A 16,747-nucleotide genomic window follows, 5' to 3' on the forward strand; every position below is an offset into this window, starting at 1 on the left:
CCGTCACTCTTTTCCTAGCATTGTTCTGTTCCCTGTCAGCTATGTTCCACTTCCAGTATGTCTCTTTGTTCATCTGACACTGCCATTGTCTCCTCCTCTGTTTGTGTACCACTGTCTACTATCTTCCGGTACTTATTATTTTTGTGCCTCTTTCCCACTACCACTGTCACCTTCTCTAGTAGCATAAAAAACTGTGACTAGGTCCGCATGAGAAAATTTTTGAGTGAATTTTTAAAGATGCTGAGGAAGGCAGAATGAGGCAGCTGGTACCCCACTTTTGAATTGGAGTATTTTAAACGGCTGTGTATTTCCCTTTTTTTGTGCTCTGTTAGGAGCATTTTTTTCCATTGGTTCCCTTCTTTTTCCTGTCACAGTAGGGCGTGCGAATCATATAAAAGGAACTCGATGGCTCAGTAAAATTATTATAGTTTACTTATGGGAAACTGAAATAACACAAAACTAATTTTACACCTTGGACCAAATTTACATGCACAAAAATGCATGTGCTTCAGTACTACAACGTGGGGTTCCAGTAACCATTCTGATGATACTCGAGACATTTTACAGCATATTTCTCTGTAATAAGTTACTTAATAAACTGCATGTTTGCCTCACACTGAATTTTACTTCTTTGTGTGTGTGTGTGTGTGTGTGTGTGTGTGTGTGTGTGTGTGTGTGTGTGTGTGTGTACATGTAAGATAACTTTGAGCATCTGTATCTTGAGAATGGATAAAGATAACAAGAAAATTTTCAAGGTGGTATGCCATCAGGATCTTAGGAAGTGTATAGTAAAAATTACAGCCATTTGCTGTGTATAGCTGTCTTGAAATCTGTGGCTCAGTTTTGGTACCCAAAAATCATGGTTGTGGGGCGTTTATTGATAAGATAGGCCAATGATGGAAAAACTTTTTTGCTGAAAATATCTTACTCTTATGTTTTTTAGGGTGGGAAATCCAAATATGATACTTAAAAAACTGTATCACCCACCATTTCTTCACATTTTACAATTAAATTTATTAAACTAAGCGATTTTTTTAAGGGATTTAACAGGTTTTATGCAGTTAAAATAATTTAAAAAGGAGGTTAATGAATGTAGATGAAGTTGGTAGCACTGCTAAAAAACATTTGCTGGCAAAAGAAAGGTCAATTCTATTTTTGTATTAACAGATGGTATTTTGTTTAGTGTCAACCTAACCTCACTTTCCCTGTTTACTGTACATATGCTCAGTACAATGTCTAATTGTGATTGTAAAAACTCTGCTGACAGTTTTTGTTGAATTTGTGGTGAATTTGTGATTAAAAAACACCAAAGAAACATTACAGACTTTGAGAAAAAGGTTTATCTATCATACTTTGGATCTAAACTTGGTGATCAAGATAAATCTTGGGCGCCGCATAAGGTATGTTACGTATGTATTGAAGATCTGAGAAAATGGTCCAAAAAGGAGAAAAAAGCCTTTAGATTTGCTGCTCCTGTGATATGAAGGGAGCCAAGAAACCATTCCAATGATTGCTACTTTTGTAGTGTTGATATTACTGGTTATAATTCGAAAAACAAGAAGATAATAAGCTACCCTAACCTTCCATTCACCATCCGACCAGTAGGGCATAGTGTAGATTTGCTGGTTCCTGAACCACAAGATGATTTACATTCTATTCCATCAGAAGTATTTTCTGATGTACTAGCCGATTTAGATGAACCAGATGATAATGAATTCCATTGTAATACACAAAGTGTAGACCCCAAATTGTTTTAAGTAGCTTAATGTAAATACATACCCTGCTTATGTTGTAACAAAGCATTTCATTAATTTCCCCATTTACTGTATAGCATAGGATTTTTATACTACATAATAAAAAGCATATTGCTTGAAAACTATGGGTGATACAAAATAACTAAGGCTAGATTTGGATTCAGCTCATAAAAATCTATAAAGATCAGCTATCAAAGTAGAAAAACCTATTTCAAAAAAACAAAACAAAAATTGTTGGCCTGTATAACAGTTGTTGATTTTTTAAAACAGGAAGCTGGCCCTTTTACATAATTGCCTAGAGAATATAACATTAAAATTTGAGCAATTTTCTGTGGTGATTGTAAGGTAGCTTTGAACCTCCGTATCTTGGAAATGGATAAAGATATCAAAAAAAATTTCAGAGTTGTTTGAGATTGGGATCTAAAGAATTTATTGTAACAATTTCACCCATATGCTGTTTGTAGCCGTTATGGAATCCGCAATTTGGTTGTGGATCGAGGGTAGGGAGGGGGGTAGGGAGACACTTCTTTTGGGGTTCTCTAAAGATTTGCCCATGAGCTAATAGGTATGAGCCTCTGTATATCAGAAATTGATAAAGACATCAAGAAAAGTTTCAACAATACTCGAGATTAGGATCTGCGGAATGGATCAGAAAAATTTAAGTTGTCTCTGAATCTGTGGCCTGAATTTGGTGTGTGTGTGTGTGTGTGTTTATATACATAAAGCAATGCTTTTTGGGGTTCTCTAAGGAATCACCAGTGAACTAATAAAGAATTTTGAAAACAGGAAGATGGCACTTCAAGATAAATGCATAGAGAATATACTATTAAAATTTGAGCAACTTGCTGTGGTTATTTATTATTTAGATTCCATCTCATACTAGATTTTATGTGTAGAAGCAGAATAATTCTGAACCACTGTTTCTCAGAAATCGATAAAGATATCAAGAAAATATTCTAGATGTTTGAGATCAGGATCTTGGGAATATATCATAAAAATTGTAGCCAGTTGCTGTCCACAGCTGTTGTGAAATCCACAACTTGGTTTTGACATTAGAAAATGGCATTTTTTTTTTTTTTTTTTTTTTTTTTTTTTTTTTTTTTTTTTTTTTTTGGGGGGGGGGGGGTGGCGGACGGTGGTTCTAAGGAACCATCTGTGAAGTAATGGTACCACCATAAACCTCTTCAGACCCAGCATAGACCACATCACCAATTTGCTCCAGTTGACTAAGCAGAAGAAATTATATAATATTCATACTTTGACAGTAAGGCGATCCTTCTATTGGGCAAACAAATGATTCCTAACCCAAGAGCTACGCAAAATTCTGGACCCTACCTTTCTATTACCAGTAGAACTCGAGTTATGGGTCACAGAAGAATACTGTTTTTATGTGCAGCATTTTGGAATATATTATGTAGTGCATGTTGTTGCATGTGTACGAACATCCACCATAAAAATCAAGATTCCTTTTGTTGTCACCAACAGTAGTTTTTTCTAGTCACTCTTTAGTTGTAATAAGTTCCTAACATTTGTTGATATTTCAGTTTTCAGTACAGTGTAATACAGTCAGTATAAGATAAATCAGTGAAAAACACTAGCAATGTACCTTGTAATAGCACAGATTTTTATGAATCCTGATGTTGTGAATAACAGCAGATAATTAATTCTGCTAAGTCACTTGCCTCCTTAAACTGCTATATCCAGTGCTGGTTACTGATTTCTGTTTAAATACAATTTTTAAATGATTTTTACTAACACTTCACATATTATTTGCCAACATCAACCTGCCATTTTATTTCTCTTTTCTTGTTCTTCCTGCACTGTGCCAGTGCCATCTACAGTTTCTTTGTCTCATGTCCTTTGTCTCATGTCATCTGCATTTAATGTAGGTTTATTTCTCCATTTCCATTATCTGATCCTATTTTTTCTTTTCTGTTTCCCCCATCACGGCTCATTACATGTAGCATCCTAGCTCTTCACACTATTTACATTCTAAATCTAATCTTATATTTCCTATTAGACACTTTGGATTATAGGTTGAGGTTGCCCTGATTTATTAGTCAGGCTGTTATGGAAGCAGTCGAACAGATACTGTGCGCCATTAAAAGATCTTGCCTACAACTTTTGAAACTGGAAATCTCTCTCGAAGGAAGTGAATAAATGAAAAAGTCATGTGTATTTGTTGTAAGCCATTGCAGGATACTAGATTTAGAGGACTGTATTATTATCAGGCAGACTGTTACTGATTTTAGTATTTGTTTGTAGAAACATCAAGAAGATTGTCATTTAACTGTTAAATAAATTGTTTTATAACCACAAGGAGACAGTACGAAAAGTAGAAGAAAAAATGGGCAGTTGCATTCTACCAAACAAGGTTGTTTTAAAAATAATTTCAGATGAATCCCTTATTAAAACTGGAGTAGTGCTCATCTGTTACCATGGCTTTATTTTTTCGAAGGAGGACAAAGCAATTGGAGAGAAAAAAGTTGGAAAGTTACAAAATTTACGAAAGTATGCATTATTTGGGACCCCCAGCAATGGGGTGTTTTATTATACAGTAAATAGTGATGTGACAACAGCAGTGTCTTTTTCCTTCACACCATAAGTTCTTTTCTTATTCCTGTGATTCAAGCTGTTGTTGACTTCTTTTCCACAAATACGGGAAAATTTGTTTTGTTAGACTGCTCTCTTCCATTTGGCACAGATGTTATAGAAAAGATAAACTTCTCTTTGTTATTACTTTCGCTATTTTATTTATATTTTGGTATATCTTTTCATGACTTCTTTAAATTTTGTATTTCTTGAGATGTGCTTCTTGTTCTAAATGGTTTTGTTAAACTCTGCATGCTTTCTGTTTAATTATTTCATATGTCTGTGGCCAATTTTTCTAATCCAATCAGTTGGATGATTTGTCTGAGATATAAACATACTCTATTTTATATATATGCTTTTCTGTATATTTTGGTGCATCTTTGATGTTCATCATAAATTTAGTTCTTTCAGCAGAAATTCGGAGACCATTCATGTTCCTGTAACAGATTTATTCAAGCAACTGCTTTTGTTATATACGTTGAAAGCATTGTATAGTCATCTGCAAATGCTAGGCAGTTGTACTTAATTCCATTTGATCCACTCTGTAGAATTGTAGGTTCAGTTTTGTAATGTTTAAACTCCAAATTCTAGATCTTTTCTCTATTTTTTCTAAGACACAGCTAAGCTGTACAGGCAGTAACCCTTCCACATTTCTTTCATCAATTTTTGTTTCAAATAGCTGGCTTATTTTGCTCATAAATTTCACTGTAGATATTATGTTTGTTAGTGTGTCACAAATTAGGTTTTTAAATTTAGTTTTAATGTTATCATCTTTAATGATTTGATTTTCTGTTGCTCCATCCACTGAGGCATTATACTGTTGTAGTTCTGCTGGTTAACATTGTGCTGCATATTTTTCAGTTTTAAGTTAGAAATGTATTATGTACAGGATCTTTGCATTTCACTAGTTCTATAACAATTTACATGATTTCTTTGGGAATCAGTATAGTTTGTAACTAATGATTATGTAATTATTTAATTACCCCACGTGATTTAGCAACTGACCTGCCTACACTGTGAAGCTTTCTATGTGGGAATGACCAGCAACAAACTATCCATTGCATGAACGGACACAGGCAGACAGTGTTTGTTGGTAATGAGGATCACCCTGTGGCCGAACATGCCCTGGTGCACGGCCAGCACATCTTGGCACAGTGTTACACCGTCCGGGTTATCTGGATACTTCCCACTAACACCAACCTATCAGAACTCTGGAGATGGGAACTTGCCCTTCAATATATCCTCTCTTCCTGTTACCCACCAGGCCTCAACCTCCGCTAATTTCAAGTTGCCACTGCTCATACCTCACCTGTCATTCAACGACATCTTTGCCTCTGTACTTCCGCCTCGACTGACATCTCTGCCCAAACTCTTTGCCTTCACATATGTCTGCTTGTGTCTGTATACGTGCGGATGGATATGTGTGTGTGTGTGTGTGTGTGTGTGTGTGTGTGTGTGTGTGTGTGTGTGTGTGTGTGTGATGTATACATGTCCCTTTTTCCCCCTAAGGTAAGTCTATCCGCTCCCGGGATTGGAATGACTCCTTACCCTCTCCCTTAAAACCCACATCCTCTCGTCTTTCCCTCTCCTTCCCTCTTTCCTGATGAAGCAACCGTGGGTCGTGAAAGCTTGAATTTTGTGTGTGTGTTTGTGTTTGTTAGTGTCTCTATCAACATACCAACACTATCGTTTGGTAAGTTACATCATCTTTGTTTTTAGATATATTTTTCCCACGTGGAATGTTTCCCTCTATTATGTTCATATAATTATTTAATTGTATGGTTATAAAAGAAGGAAACATTCCACGAAGGAAAAATATACCTAAAAACAAAGATGATGTGACTTACCAAATGAAAGTGCTGGCAGGTCGACAGACACACAAACGAACACAAACATACACACAAAATTCAAGCTTTCGCAACAAACTGTTGCCTCATCAGGAAAGAGGGAAGGAGAGGGAAAGACGAAAGGATGTGGGTTTTAAGGGAGAGGGTAAGGAGTCATTCTAGTCCAGGGAGCGGAAAGACTTACCTTAGGGGGAAAAAAGGACAGGTATACACTCGCGCGCACACACACACACACATATCCATCCACACATATACAGACGCAAGCAGACATATTTAAAGACCATTTAAATATGTCTGCTTGTGTCTGTATATGTGTGGATGGATATGTGTGTGTGTGCGAGTGTATACCCGTCCTTTTTTCCCCCTAAGGTAAGTCTTTCCGCTCCCGGGACTGGAATGACTCCTTACCCTCTCCCTTAAAACCCACATCCTTTCGTCTTTCCCTCTCCTTCCCTCTTTCCTGATGAGGCAACAGTTTGTTGCGAAAGCTTGAATTTTGTGTGTATGTTTGTGTTCGTTTGTGTGTCTGTCGACCTGCCAGCACTTTCATTTGGTAAGTCACATCATCTTTGTTTTTAGGTATAATTATTTAATTGGATGGATAAAAAATCTACTCACGAAGTGGTGGCAGAATACACGTAAAAGACTGTTCTGATTGGCAAGCTTTTGGAGCCAGTGGCTCCTTCTTTGGGCAGAAGGGTTAAAAGGGTAGGAAGAAGGGTGAAGGAAAAGGACTGGAGAGGTCTAGGAAAAGGGGTAGATTTTGGGAAAGTCACCCAGAACCGTGGTTCAGGGGAGACTTACAGTACAGGTTGAGAAGGGGTGACTGATTGTTGGGGACTGCATCGGATAAGATGCACTCCCCAACAATTAGTCTTTCCTTCACATCCTGTATGCTAAGTCTCCCCTGAACCACGGTTCTGGGTGACTTTCCCAAAATCTACCCCTTTTCCTAGACCTCTCCAGTCCTTTTCCTTCACCCTTCTTCCTTCCCCTTCAACCCTTGTGCCTGAAGAAGGAGCCACTGAAGCCAAAAGCTTGCCAATCACAACAGTCTTTCGTGTGTGTGTTCTGCTTTTGCTAGATGAGTAGATTTTTTATCTATCCAATTAAATAATTTTATTAATAATTGATTATTGTCATAGTTATAATTATAATGTAAGTTGTTTAGTCTCATTAATCAGAGTTTTGATAAATGTATTTGTTTTTGTTTTAGTTCGTGGCAAGTGGCTTGATGATAATTGCAAGGAATTACTTGGATGTTTATCCTTATGAAAAATGGAATGCCAAAGAAATACATATCTACCAAAATAATCAGAAATTTAAGCCAACAACAATAGAAATGGTTGATGGTGAAACCAGCCCACCTAATCTGTTGACAGAAGCAGATCTCATAGCCCTTATGGAAAAACATGGCATAGGTAAAAGATAATCAGAACTCTCATATTTCACTTAGCTCTCCATTTTGTTTTGTTTAACCATAAATTTCAATTCCATCAGGGACTGATGCAACTCATGCCGATCATATAGAGACAATAAAACAGCGATCCTATGTTGGTCTTGAGAATCAGATGTATTTTGTGCCTGGTTGTCTGGGGATGGGTCTTGTTGAGGGTTATGACTCAATGGGATTTCCAATGTCAAAGCCTAATCTGCGTGCTGAGCTGGAAATCGATCTGAAGAGAATATGTGAAGGAACAAAAGACCCAAAACTTGTGCTGACAGAGCAGTTAGCAAAATACAAAGAAGTCTTCCGGATTGCCTTAGAACAGGTACTTATTATGGTATTGTTGGTAATATATTTGCCTCATTTATTTTTAGTTAATAAAAGGAATGATTCTGTTCAGGACTATGTTAAACTCGCAAAGAGACAAATGACCTAGCTGATCAGTACTTACCTTCAGGAAGTGCAACTCCCTGTATAATCAGTACAGACACATAGTATCAATAACAGCACTACTAGATTTCAGAACTTCAGAGAGGAGAGAGGAAGTGATTGGGGGAAGCTGGTCATGGTAGGGCGAGGTTTGGGAGAGCAGTGGGGAAACGTCCTTCAAAATCCAAGCTAAAAGAAACCCAACTTCTGTGTGGAGGAAGGAAAACTAACATGTTGGGAGTGCTGTTAGTTAATGTTGTGTGTTTCCATGGAATGTAGTGGCAGTAGCACATCTTGAAGGTAAGTGATGATGAAGCCGTCTGTTTCTTTCTAATTTTATATTGTTTGGGTTCAGTAATACTAATGTTTTTAATGAAATTTGTAAATTTCACAATGTAGTTAAGTGTGGCATAAAACAATCTTCCAGAAAATTTTTAAATGACATGTTATCAGTCTGACCACAATAGAAATGTAATTGAAATTTAGCACAGCATGATCATTCCATGCATACTGATGTTACTTTACCAAATTGTAACATCAATGTGACTAGAAAGTTATGAAGTTTGTACATTTAGCGTACTTTTAAATGACAAAGGGAATAGAAATTACAATGAATGAACCCACATGAAGTGAGTTTGACAGTGGAATGTCGCTGGAAATAATATGAAATCAGTGAGATACTCATGAGTAGTTTCACCAACATAATATATTAACTATTTTAGGTTTCATTTTACATCTTTGTCAGTTATTTCTATTAGAATCAAAAACAAGTTTCTTTGCCCACCACTGGATGTTACAATAGTCCTTAGTGATTCAAGATTATTATGAAATTCTTCAATATGCAATACTGTCTGACATAATCAGTCATGCTAAAAGAGAAATACAGTTTGTGAAGTCTGCCTAATCTCCAGAAGTTGTTATACCGATCCAAAACTATATTTTAAGGTATCTGTGTCAGAGTTTCCAGAATCGGTTCCAACACTTGCAAAATTATATAATTTTTAAAGATGACTTCCTTGTACGAGAGTGTGGTGAGAAGTAATGTCTTTGAATTTGTTATGTGAAAGCACTTAAAGCTTTTTAAATAAAATGAATGTTATTAAAATTTTACATCTGTATTCATTACATTTACATCTTTTTTCCTCAACAAAGTCACCCTGGCAAAGAAAACATTTCTTCAATCGGGAGACCAGTTTGGTGAGATCATTACTGTAGAATGTTTGACTATGAAAATGAATTCCTCAAGGTTGCTATTTAAGTTTTGGAAACCAATGAAAATCGAATGGTATTAAGTCAGTGCTGTATGCAGGATGATCGATGACACTGAACTCAAGTTGCTGGATTGTTACAGATGTTGCAGTGCTTGTGTGTGGCACATTCCTGCTAATCTTCAGTACCAATGAAGCAGCCATTGATATTGAAGTTCCATGAATACATTTCCACCCCATTATAAGTAAAATCAGAAATTGTGATATGTATGTTGTCTGTCTGAAGAATATTAGACACCACTTTACAGTAACTCAAGAGTGACATGTACAAAAAAATTACATTGTTGTGAAGGGATTTGGGAACACTGTTTATTCATGAGAAAATTATAAAACCATCTCTTTAACCCCTGAAGCCTTGTTTGTTATACTAGTAATTAGAATTTTGTGTATAATACATAGCACAAGAATATTGTAGGAGGAAGGTAAGGGAATGTCTTTATTTGATATTGTATACTACAAAGAACACAGATACAATATAGTATGCCAGTAGATAGTCATAACTTGTAGTATAAATTGCTACTCTTTCCTAATAATAATGTTGTAATGATCAAGAGTGTGTTGACTGTTCTGAGCATATTTGTTGCTTTCATAGTTATATCCACTTATATCTTCGGCAGGCAGCTAAAATTGATGAAGCATTAGGAAAAAGTTTTAATGAACAGCCTCGCCTTGTTGAGGAAGAAACATCCATAGGACATGAAGGAGCTAGTGCTGTTTGCAAATGTCCATCATGTGGTCTTGATATGGTACCAAAATCACGCAGAGATAATCAAGGCTGGTACATTGGTTGTATGGGCTTTCCTGCTTGCAGGAATGCTGTTTGGTTACCGTCCTGTGTACAACATGTGGAAGTTAAAAATGAGCATTGTAGACAGGTAACACTGCTTTGAATTGCAATTAGTTAAAATAAACTTATCTCTTCTACAGTAAAATAAGTATATTACTGTCATTGGCTGATAACAAATGAGAAGGGGACCTTCTCCTTAGAGATCAGTACCCAGTGTCATCTTTTGTCTGTTAAACTAATAAAATGTTACCTTCTGAATGTAATTTTCAGCTTACTACTTTTTAGAATATAATTTTCATTTTTGGTCCTCTTGTTCACAAATTTTTCTAAATATTTCTTGGAAGCTTTGCCATCATATTTGTAGGATAAATGATATTTATGTCTTCTAAATAATAGATAAGTTTTATCTTATCATATATTTCAGACTATTTCAACACAAAAGAAATAGGATTGCTTCCATTACTAAGGAATTATTTATTTAAGTGTGTTAGAATGCGACTGTATTTCAACATAGAACTGTTTGTATTCTGTCACAAGTTTCATTAAAATTGTTCAACTCATGGCAGTAGACAAGCAGTTTACTAAAGATACATTCTTACATTCCACTGTAAAATGTTATACATGAGACCAGACACAAAATAAACAAGATATTTGCCCAGAATTTGTGTACTTAAGTAAATATGTTCAATTAGTGGTTGTCACTGTCAAAGTAGGGCTCACTTGAAGCTACACATGTGTGCATTCATTCCTTCTATTGCTCACAACATAAGAATTACTCACTAAGTGGAAACTTGTTTCCAGTAACATTACCTTGATAGTAGAATATCATACATCTGAAATAATTTGACCAGTATTTAGAAACATTAATCACAAACAGAAATGCATACTGCATTCTGCTCACAGTATAATGAAAGTATAACAGATCAGTCAGAAAATTCATCTGACTGCTGGCCTCAAATTTACAGTGTGTTGAGTCATTTTTGGATGGATGAGAAAGACTGAAGAAGAAAGGCAGTAATGTGGTGAAGTATTTTTCAGCTTAAACATGAGAGTGGTATTGAATTGAATTTGGACTGTGGTGACACAGAGCTCAGAGACGAATATAGTTGTCATAGCAGCCCTAAGGAAGTGCCAGTTTGGAAAAGAAAGAAATTAAATGCCAATCAGGAACATGATAAGACTGTTTACTTGAATGAATCATATCATAAATAATGTCTAAAATTTCATTGGTTCCTGAAGGCAGTCCAGGTGAATGGTAAAACACTTCTTTAGTAATGTGATATCTATTTTTAGTCCCTGCGCCTAATTCTGCAAACACACACACAGTATTTAGTCTGTGTCCTGTCAACCCATTACTTCTTTTTGCAGTTTGCACTGTAAAGATCTTTTCTCCCTGGTTCAGTTCAGGTACTTTGCTTGTACCTCTTCACCAGCTGTCTGGTCTACACATTCAGTTTTCACCATTCTTCTCTATCCTGTGCTGCTATTCAACAATTGCATAGTACATCACATCAGTTGTGAATATCAATGCTGGAATTTAAATTGAATATTTAAATCTGGAAATATTTGAGTTTCCTGTCTTGCAAGTCATATCTTAAAGCACAGGGTGCAGTTCATTTTTTGGCAAAAATATTTAGCTCCTTATTACCAAAAAGTCAATTAGGGGTAGAAATGAAATCCAGATTATATTTGACAAGCTGTGCGGTGCGTAGATTATGATTTTTGGTAACACCCTATAAAAGCCTCCAGTTCCATATGAATGAGGATCCTTTTGAGTTTTGGAGTAGTCTTCCTAATACAGTCATCTGGGATACATTTGTCGGCTGTTTTTATCCCTTTGTGCAATTTTCCATTCATAACTTGTGCCACACCATGACTGATTGCCATGTTCTTTTGAAACTGTCATTTTTAACATGTAATCACCCCATCACTAAGAAATTTTTATTAATAATGAGTGCCTATTTGATGTGTAATAATTTTTTTATTTGTAAATCTGGAGCTTTATTTCAGTTGGAATGGGATACAAAATTGTGTCATGTAAATTCCAGCACAGGACCTACATTGCAAGACATAAACACTGAGTATTTTACCCAGGGACCATTACCAGGTGTCATTTTACTTCATCTCTGATGGAAACCATTTAACTGAATCTGGAAGTCATATTTTGAATTACTTATTTGTAGTGTGTACCTGATATTTTTTCCAGTCTCCATGAAACACTTTGTGATTCACTATACTTTTTTTTTATATATTCTGGAGCAGTTAGAAATGTGTCACCAGTTTGCCTATCTCATGACAGTTACATAATTTTTATAATCACTCCAGTCCATCATGAAAGATGCAGCAAACATTTTCTCACTTGTGTTATCACTTAACAGTGACTTCCACCCAGTGTCAAGCCTTAAGCTCTACTGACCTCTACAAATTAAAGTGAAGTAACTGTAAACATTTTTGACAGCTATATGGTAACTTTGGGTACAGTAGCGGAACACTTTTGTAAGAATATTAAAATATAAGTTATAAGAAGATTGTGGAGAAAAATTAAGAAGAGCAGTGTCCAGTTTAATGAGAAAACTAGAAAAGGATTGATTAATGAGTAAAACATAATAGCTGTGTGAAATTAAGTGTCTCCATTCAGTGGAGATATCCTGTACCACATGTCTTTTAGTGTTCATCTCTCCATCTTATTTATTTTTTGTGCTAGATTGCTGTGTGTGTGTGTGTGTGTGTGTGTGTGTGTGTGTGTGTGTGTCCGTATATCAGGCCTGGCCAATATTTGCACTCCCAGATCCCAGAGCATGATAGTGCTCTGCAAGCGCAAGGTGTGTTCTGAAAGCTGTCCACGTGGGAAACATAGGACGACATGTTTGCAAAACTTCTAAGAGGCAAATATTGCAGCATACTTTTATAAGCAGGATTTTATCACTAGTGTGTATTTCAATTTCTTTTTCTTTCTACCGAAGCAATAACTTTCCTACTTAATTCAATAAATACATTGCACAGTGCTAATACAATAAGGAGAACTACTAAAAGCTTTACGCACAGGCAATTAAAATTAAGTTTTGATGTTTATACATTTATACACATTTTGATTATTAGCACCTTAAAATCTGTTAAACATGAACTTTAGTGGGATTTTGTCAGTTTCATTGCTGGAAAAACCATTTGCACACGTACATTGAAATGACTTTAGCAGCTTCTCTGTGCAGTTGAGGATATTACTCTTGAAGTAATATTTTACAGGAGTCTTGTAAATTCGTTGATTGTAAAAACAGGTCATTTAGCCAACTGCTAAAATATGCACGTGTCAGCTGAAGTTGGAGGTTATCAGGAAGTACATCAGTAGCTTAAAGTGAGAATGTGACAACGAAAACAATCAATTGTTGACAAAATTATTTAATTGGATAGATCAAAAATCTACTCACCAAGCAGCAGCAGAACACACACATAAAAGATTGTTGTAATTTGCAAACTTTTGGAGCCAGTGGCTACTTCTTCAGGCAGAATGGTTGAAGAGGAAGGAAAAGGACTGGAGAGGTCTAGGAAAAGGGGTAAATTTTGGGAAAGTACCATACGGTAAGTCTCCCCTGACCTGCGGTTTGGGTGACTTTCCCGAAATCTACCCCTTTTCCTAGACCTCTCCAGTCCTTTTCCTTCACCCTTTTTCCTCCCCCTTCTACCCTTCTGCTTGAGGCAAAAGCCACTGGCTCCTAAAGTTTGCAAATTACAACAATCTTTTATGTGTGTTCTGCCACCACTTGGTGAGTAGATTTTTTATCTACCCAATTAAATAATTAAAGTGGGAATGGGTTGACAGATAAATCGTAATCAGTCTTTAGTTATAGAAAGTCTTAGAATCTCTTGGACAGCTCAGTGAAATGTGTCAATTACTGAAATGTAGTCAATCATGTCTGGTCCACAAATGACTGCCTTGAGTTTTGGGAAATGTGCCATGTCATCAACATGAAGCTGTTTCTACCATAGAATTAATTTTTGTTTGATAGCGTCTCTCTTGTCTACCATATCTGTTTCCAAATGAGTCTTCTCTTGCATTAAAGATTTAAGGATTTCAAATAATTGGTGATGTCGACCATGAAAGATTATGTCATTGTTCTGTTTACCCTTAACTCAGCTTTTTCCCTAATTGCCACTTTACAGTGAATGTTTTTGTAGCACATAATAGTGCGATGGCATATTAAGCACGTTGCATGGCCTTCAAGCTATATGAAAAGTAAAGAAATTTCCATTCAGTATTGAATTATGTGATTTTTCCACTTTTTACTTTTTTGGGCAAGAGTATAGTATTCCTAATGTAGAATGCAAATCTAATTTAATGCAGTTGGCATTGTTAGCAAACTATGGTAAGCTTTGGGCAAGAGTATAGTATTCATAATGTAGAATGCAAATCTAATTTAACGCAGTTGGCATTGTTAGCAAACTATGGTAAGCCAATAGTCTTGCTGTAGCATCATCCGGCTGCAGCCTTCCTTTTCCTTTACCACTTGGCCCCTCAATCCCACTCGCCACTGTGCTCAGAGAATGAGGCAGGAGTGTGGTCAGAGATATAGCAAAATGCTGTTTGGCCAGGTCTGCCATATATGTTGTATCCAACAAATTCTGTGTACTTTCTTACTATCTTAGTTTTCTTGTTTCTCTAATCTTAATTATTCCAATTTGTAATTAAAAAATATTTCAGTGTGGGCCAGATGTAAAATTGGTGCACTTCAAGTTTAGCCAGGATAGAGCAAGAGCATATTATGGATCTGAACATACTGGCTGCTTAGGAGGCTGTGATCAGCAGCTCTTAGAGCTGTTAGATGTTGGAGCCGTTACAGCATGTGGTAGGTGCAGCTGTATCATAATAAAGTTCAGTATAGTAAATTGTGCAGAAGCAGAAAATTGAAGACAAAAAGAGGCTGAACTACCTCTACTCCTACTGTCAAAGCTGTAAGTAGTGCATGTGCATATATAAAGGAGCAGAATTATGTTTGTTGTTTCTGTTGTGGTCTTCAGTCTGAAGATTGGTTAGATGCATCTCCCCACATTATCTGTCCTGTGCAGGTTTCCTCATCACTGAATAACTGCTGTAACTTAATTCCAATTGAACCTGGTTACTGTAGTCAACATTTGTTTTGTTCCTACAATTTGTATCCCCCAAATTTCTCCCTCATACCAAACTAACTATTCTCTGATGCTTCTTCATTTGTCCTTTCAACCTATCCTTCTTTTACTCAGTTTGTGCACTAAAGACCTTTCCTTCTCCACTCGTCTCAGTACTTCTTCATTTGTTGTCTCATCTATCCATTCTTCTTTAATACCACACTTTCTTGTCTTTACTGTTTGGCTAGAAATAGAAATACAAAAATGTGGTATGTGTTATACTTTAATTTCCTGATTCAGCTAAAGTTTGAAGGCACTATCCATTCTGTTCAACTGATTTTTCATTTATAACAATAATGTAAATTTCTGAACAGAAATGCATGTAAAATAAGAGGAAGGCATCCTCTCACCCATAGAGGATTAGTGTGTGGTACACAGAAACATGCGATAGAAAACAGTTAATACTAGCTACTGAGTTCTTGCTTTTTTTTCTATTAAGAGTACCACAGTCATGCACACACTCAGACAGCCAAATGTACAAGCTAGCAGTGACAGTTCCTTTGCCCCCCTCTATCAGAATTAAGATGTCATTAGCAAACCTTAATTTTTTTGCGTCTTCAAATTTTTTTAATGAATTTCTCCTTTGTTTCCTTCACTGCTTTCTCAGTGGACACACTGAATAACATGGGGGTAGGGTATGACTGTCTCACTCCCTTCTCAGCTACTACCTCCCTTCCATGTTCTTTGACCCTTGCAACACAGTCTGGTTTCTGTACAAGTTTTTGCTCCATGTACTGTATGTTGTCCTTTGTAATTTTGAAAACTCAGCACTGGGGGAGGGGAAACCACACCCACATCATCAGACTAAATTTCAGGCCAAGCTTATCTCAAGTAGAACAAAAATAAATTGTGATTTGGACTATTACTTTTTATTTTCATCAAAATCAAGTTTTCCAAAAACTTTTCACCTTGTACTTGTAGGTCCCACGTATTAAGAATCAATCTGAATGTGGCAGTTAAAGGCACTTCAGACTTCCTTAGGAGGTTCTTGGAGTTACGTCATTTGTTACAAATACACCTTTTTATTTACGTACTTTATTCTATGCTACAATAAATTCATCATCTACTCACAAATATGACAATTGAATGTGTATTGCATAAAGGGAAAATAAAGCCATAGATGGTGACAACTAAGAATACAAAAATATGATGCATGTAAAATTTTAATTTGCTAATTCATTTAGTGCAGTGTAATGCGACACCAGTTTCCATCAAGATACAATCTACAACTACTGTATCATATAGTACACAAGTTTCCAGGTACCGTGACTTCATCGTCTATTTAAAAGCAGAAGACTGAGAGAAGAGATCCAGGAACATTTAGCTAACTGAAAATATCCCTTCCTTTTGCAATGTTCTGCTGGTTCTTGTTTCTGACAAAATGCGCTACCATATATTGCACTCTTGTTTACATTCATTACATGATACAAAGGTGCTTTATGAGTGGGAACATCACTACTAAC

General features: G+C 36.2%; 1 protein-coding gene across 1 annotated transcript in view; it reads left to right on the forward strand.

Moving 5' to 3' along the window:
- Window positions 1-16,747, forward strand: part of LOC126162371 (DNA topoisomerase 3-alpha) — a 208,888-nt gene that overhangs the window by 113,423 nt on the left and 78,718 nt on the right. Inside the window, exons 10-13 of the mRNA XM_049918826.1 lie at window positions 7,410-7,614; window positions 7,694-7,965; window positions 9,955-10,212; window positions 14,821-14,965. Coding sequence (XP_049774783.1) covers window positions 7,410-7,614; window positions 7,694-7,965; window positions 9,955-10,212; window positions 14,821-14,965 — 880 coding nt within the window. The remainder of the gene's footprint in view (window positions 1-7,409; window positions 7,615-7,693; window positions 7,966-9,954; window positions 10,213-14,820; window positions 14,966-16,747) is intronic.

This window comes from Schistocerca cancellata, chromosome 2 (genome assembly GCF_023864275.1).
Source record: "Schistocerca cancellata isolate TAMUIC-IGC-003103 chromosome 2, iqSchCanc2.1, whole genome shotgun sequence".
NCBI lineage: Eukaryota > Metazoa > Arthropoda > Insecta > Orthoptera > Acrididae > Schistocerca > Schistocerca cancellata.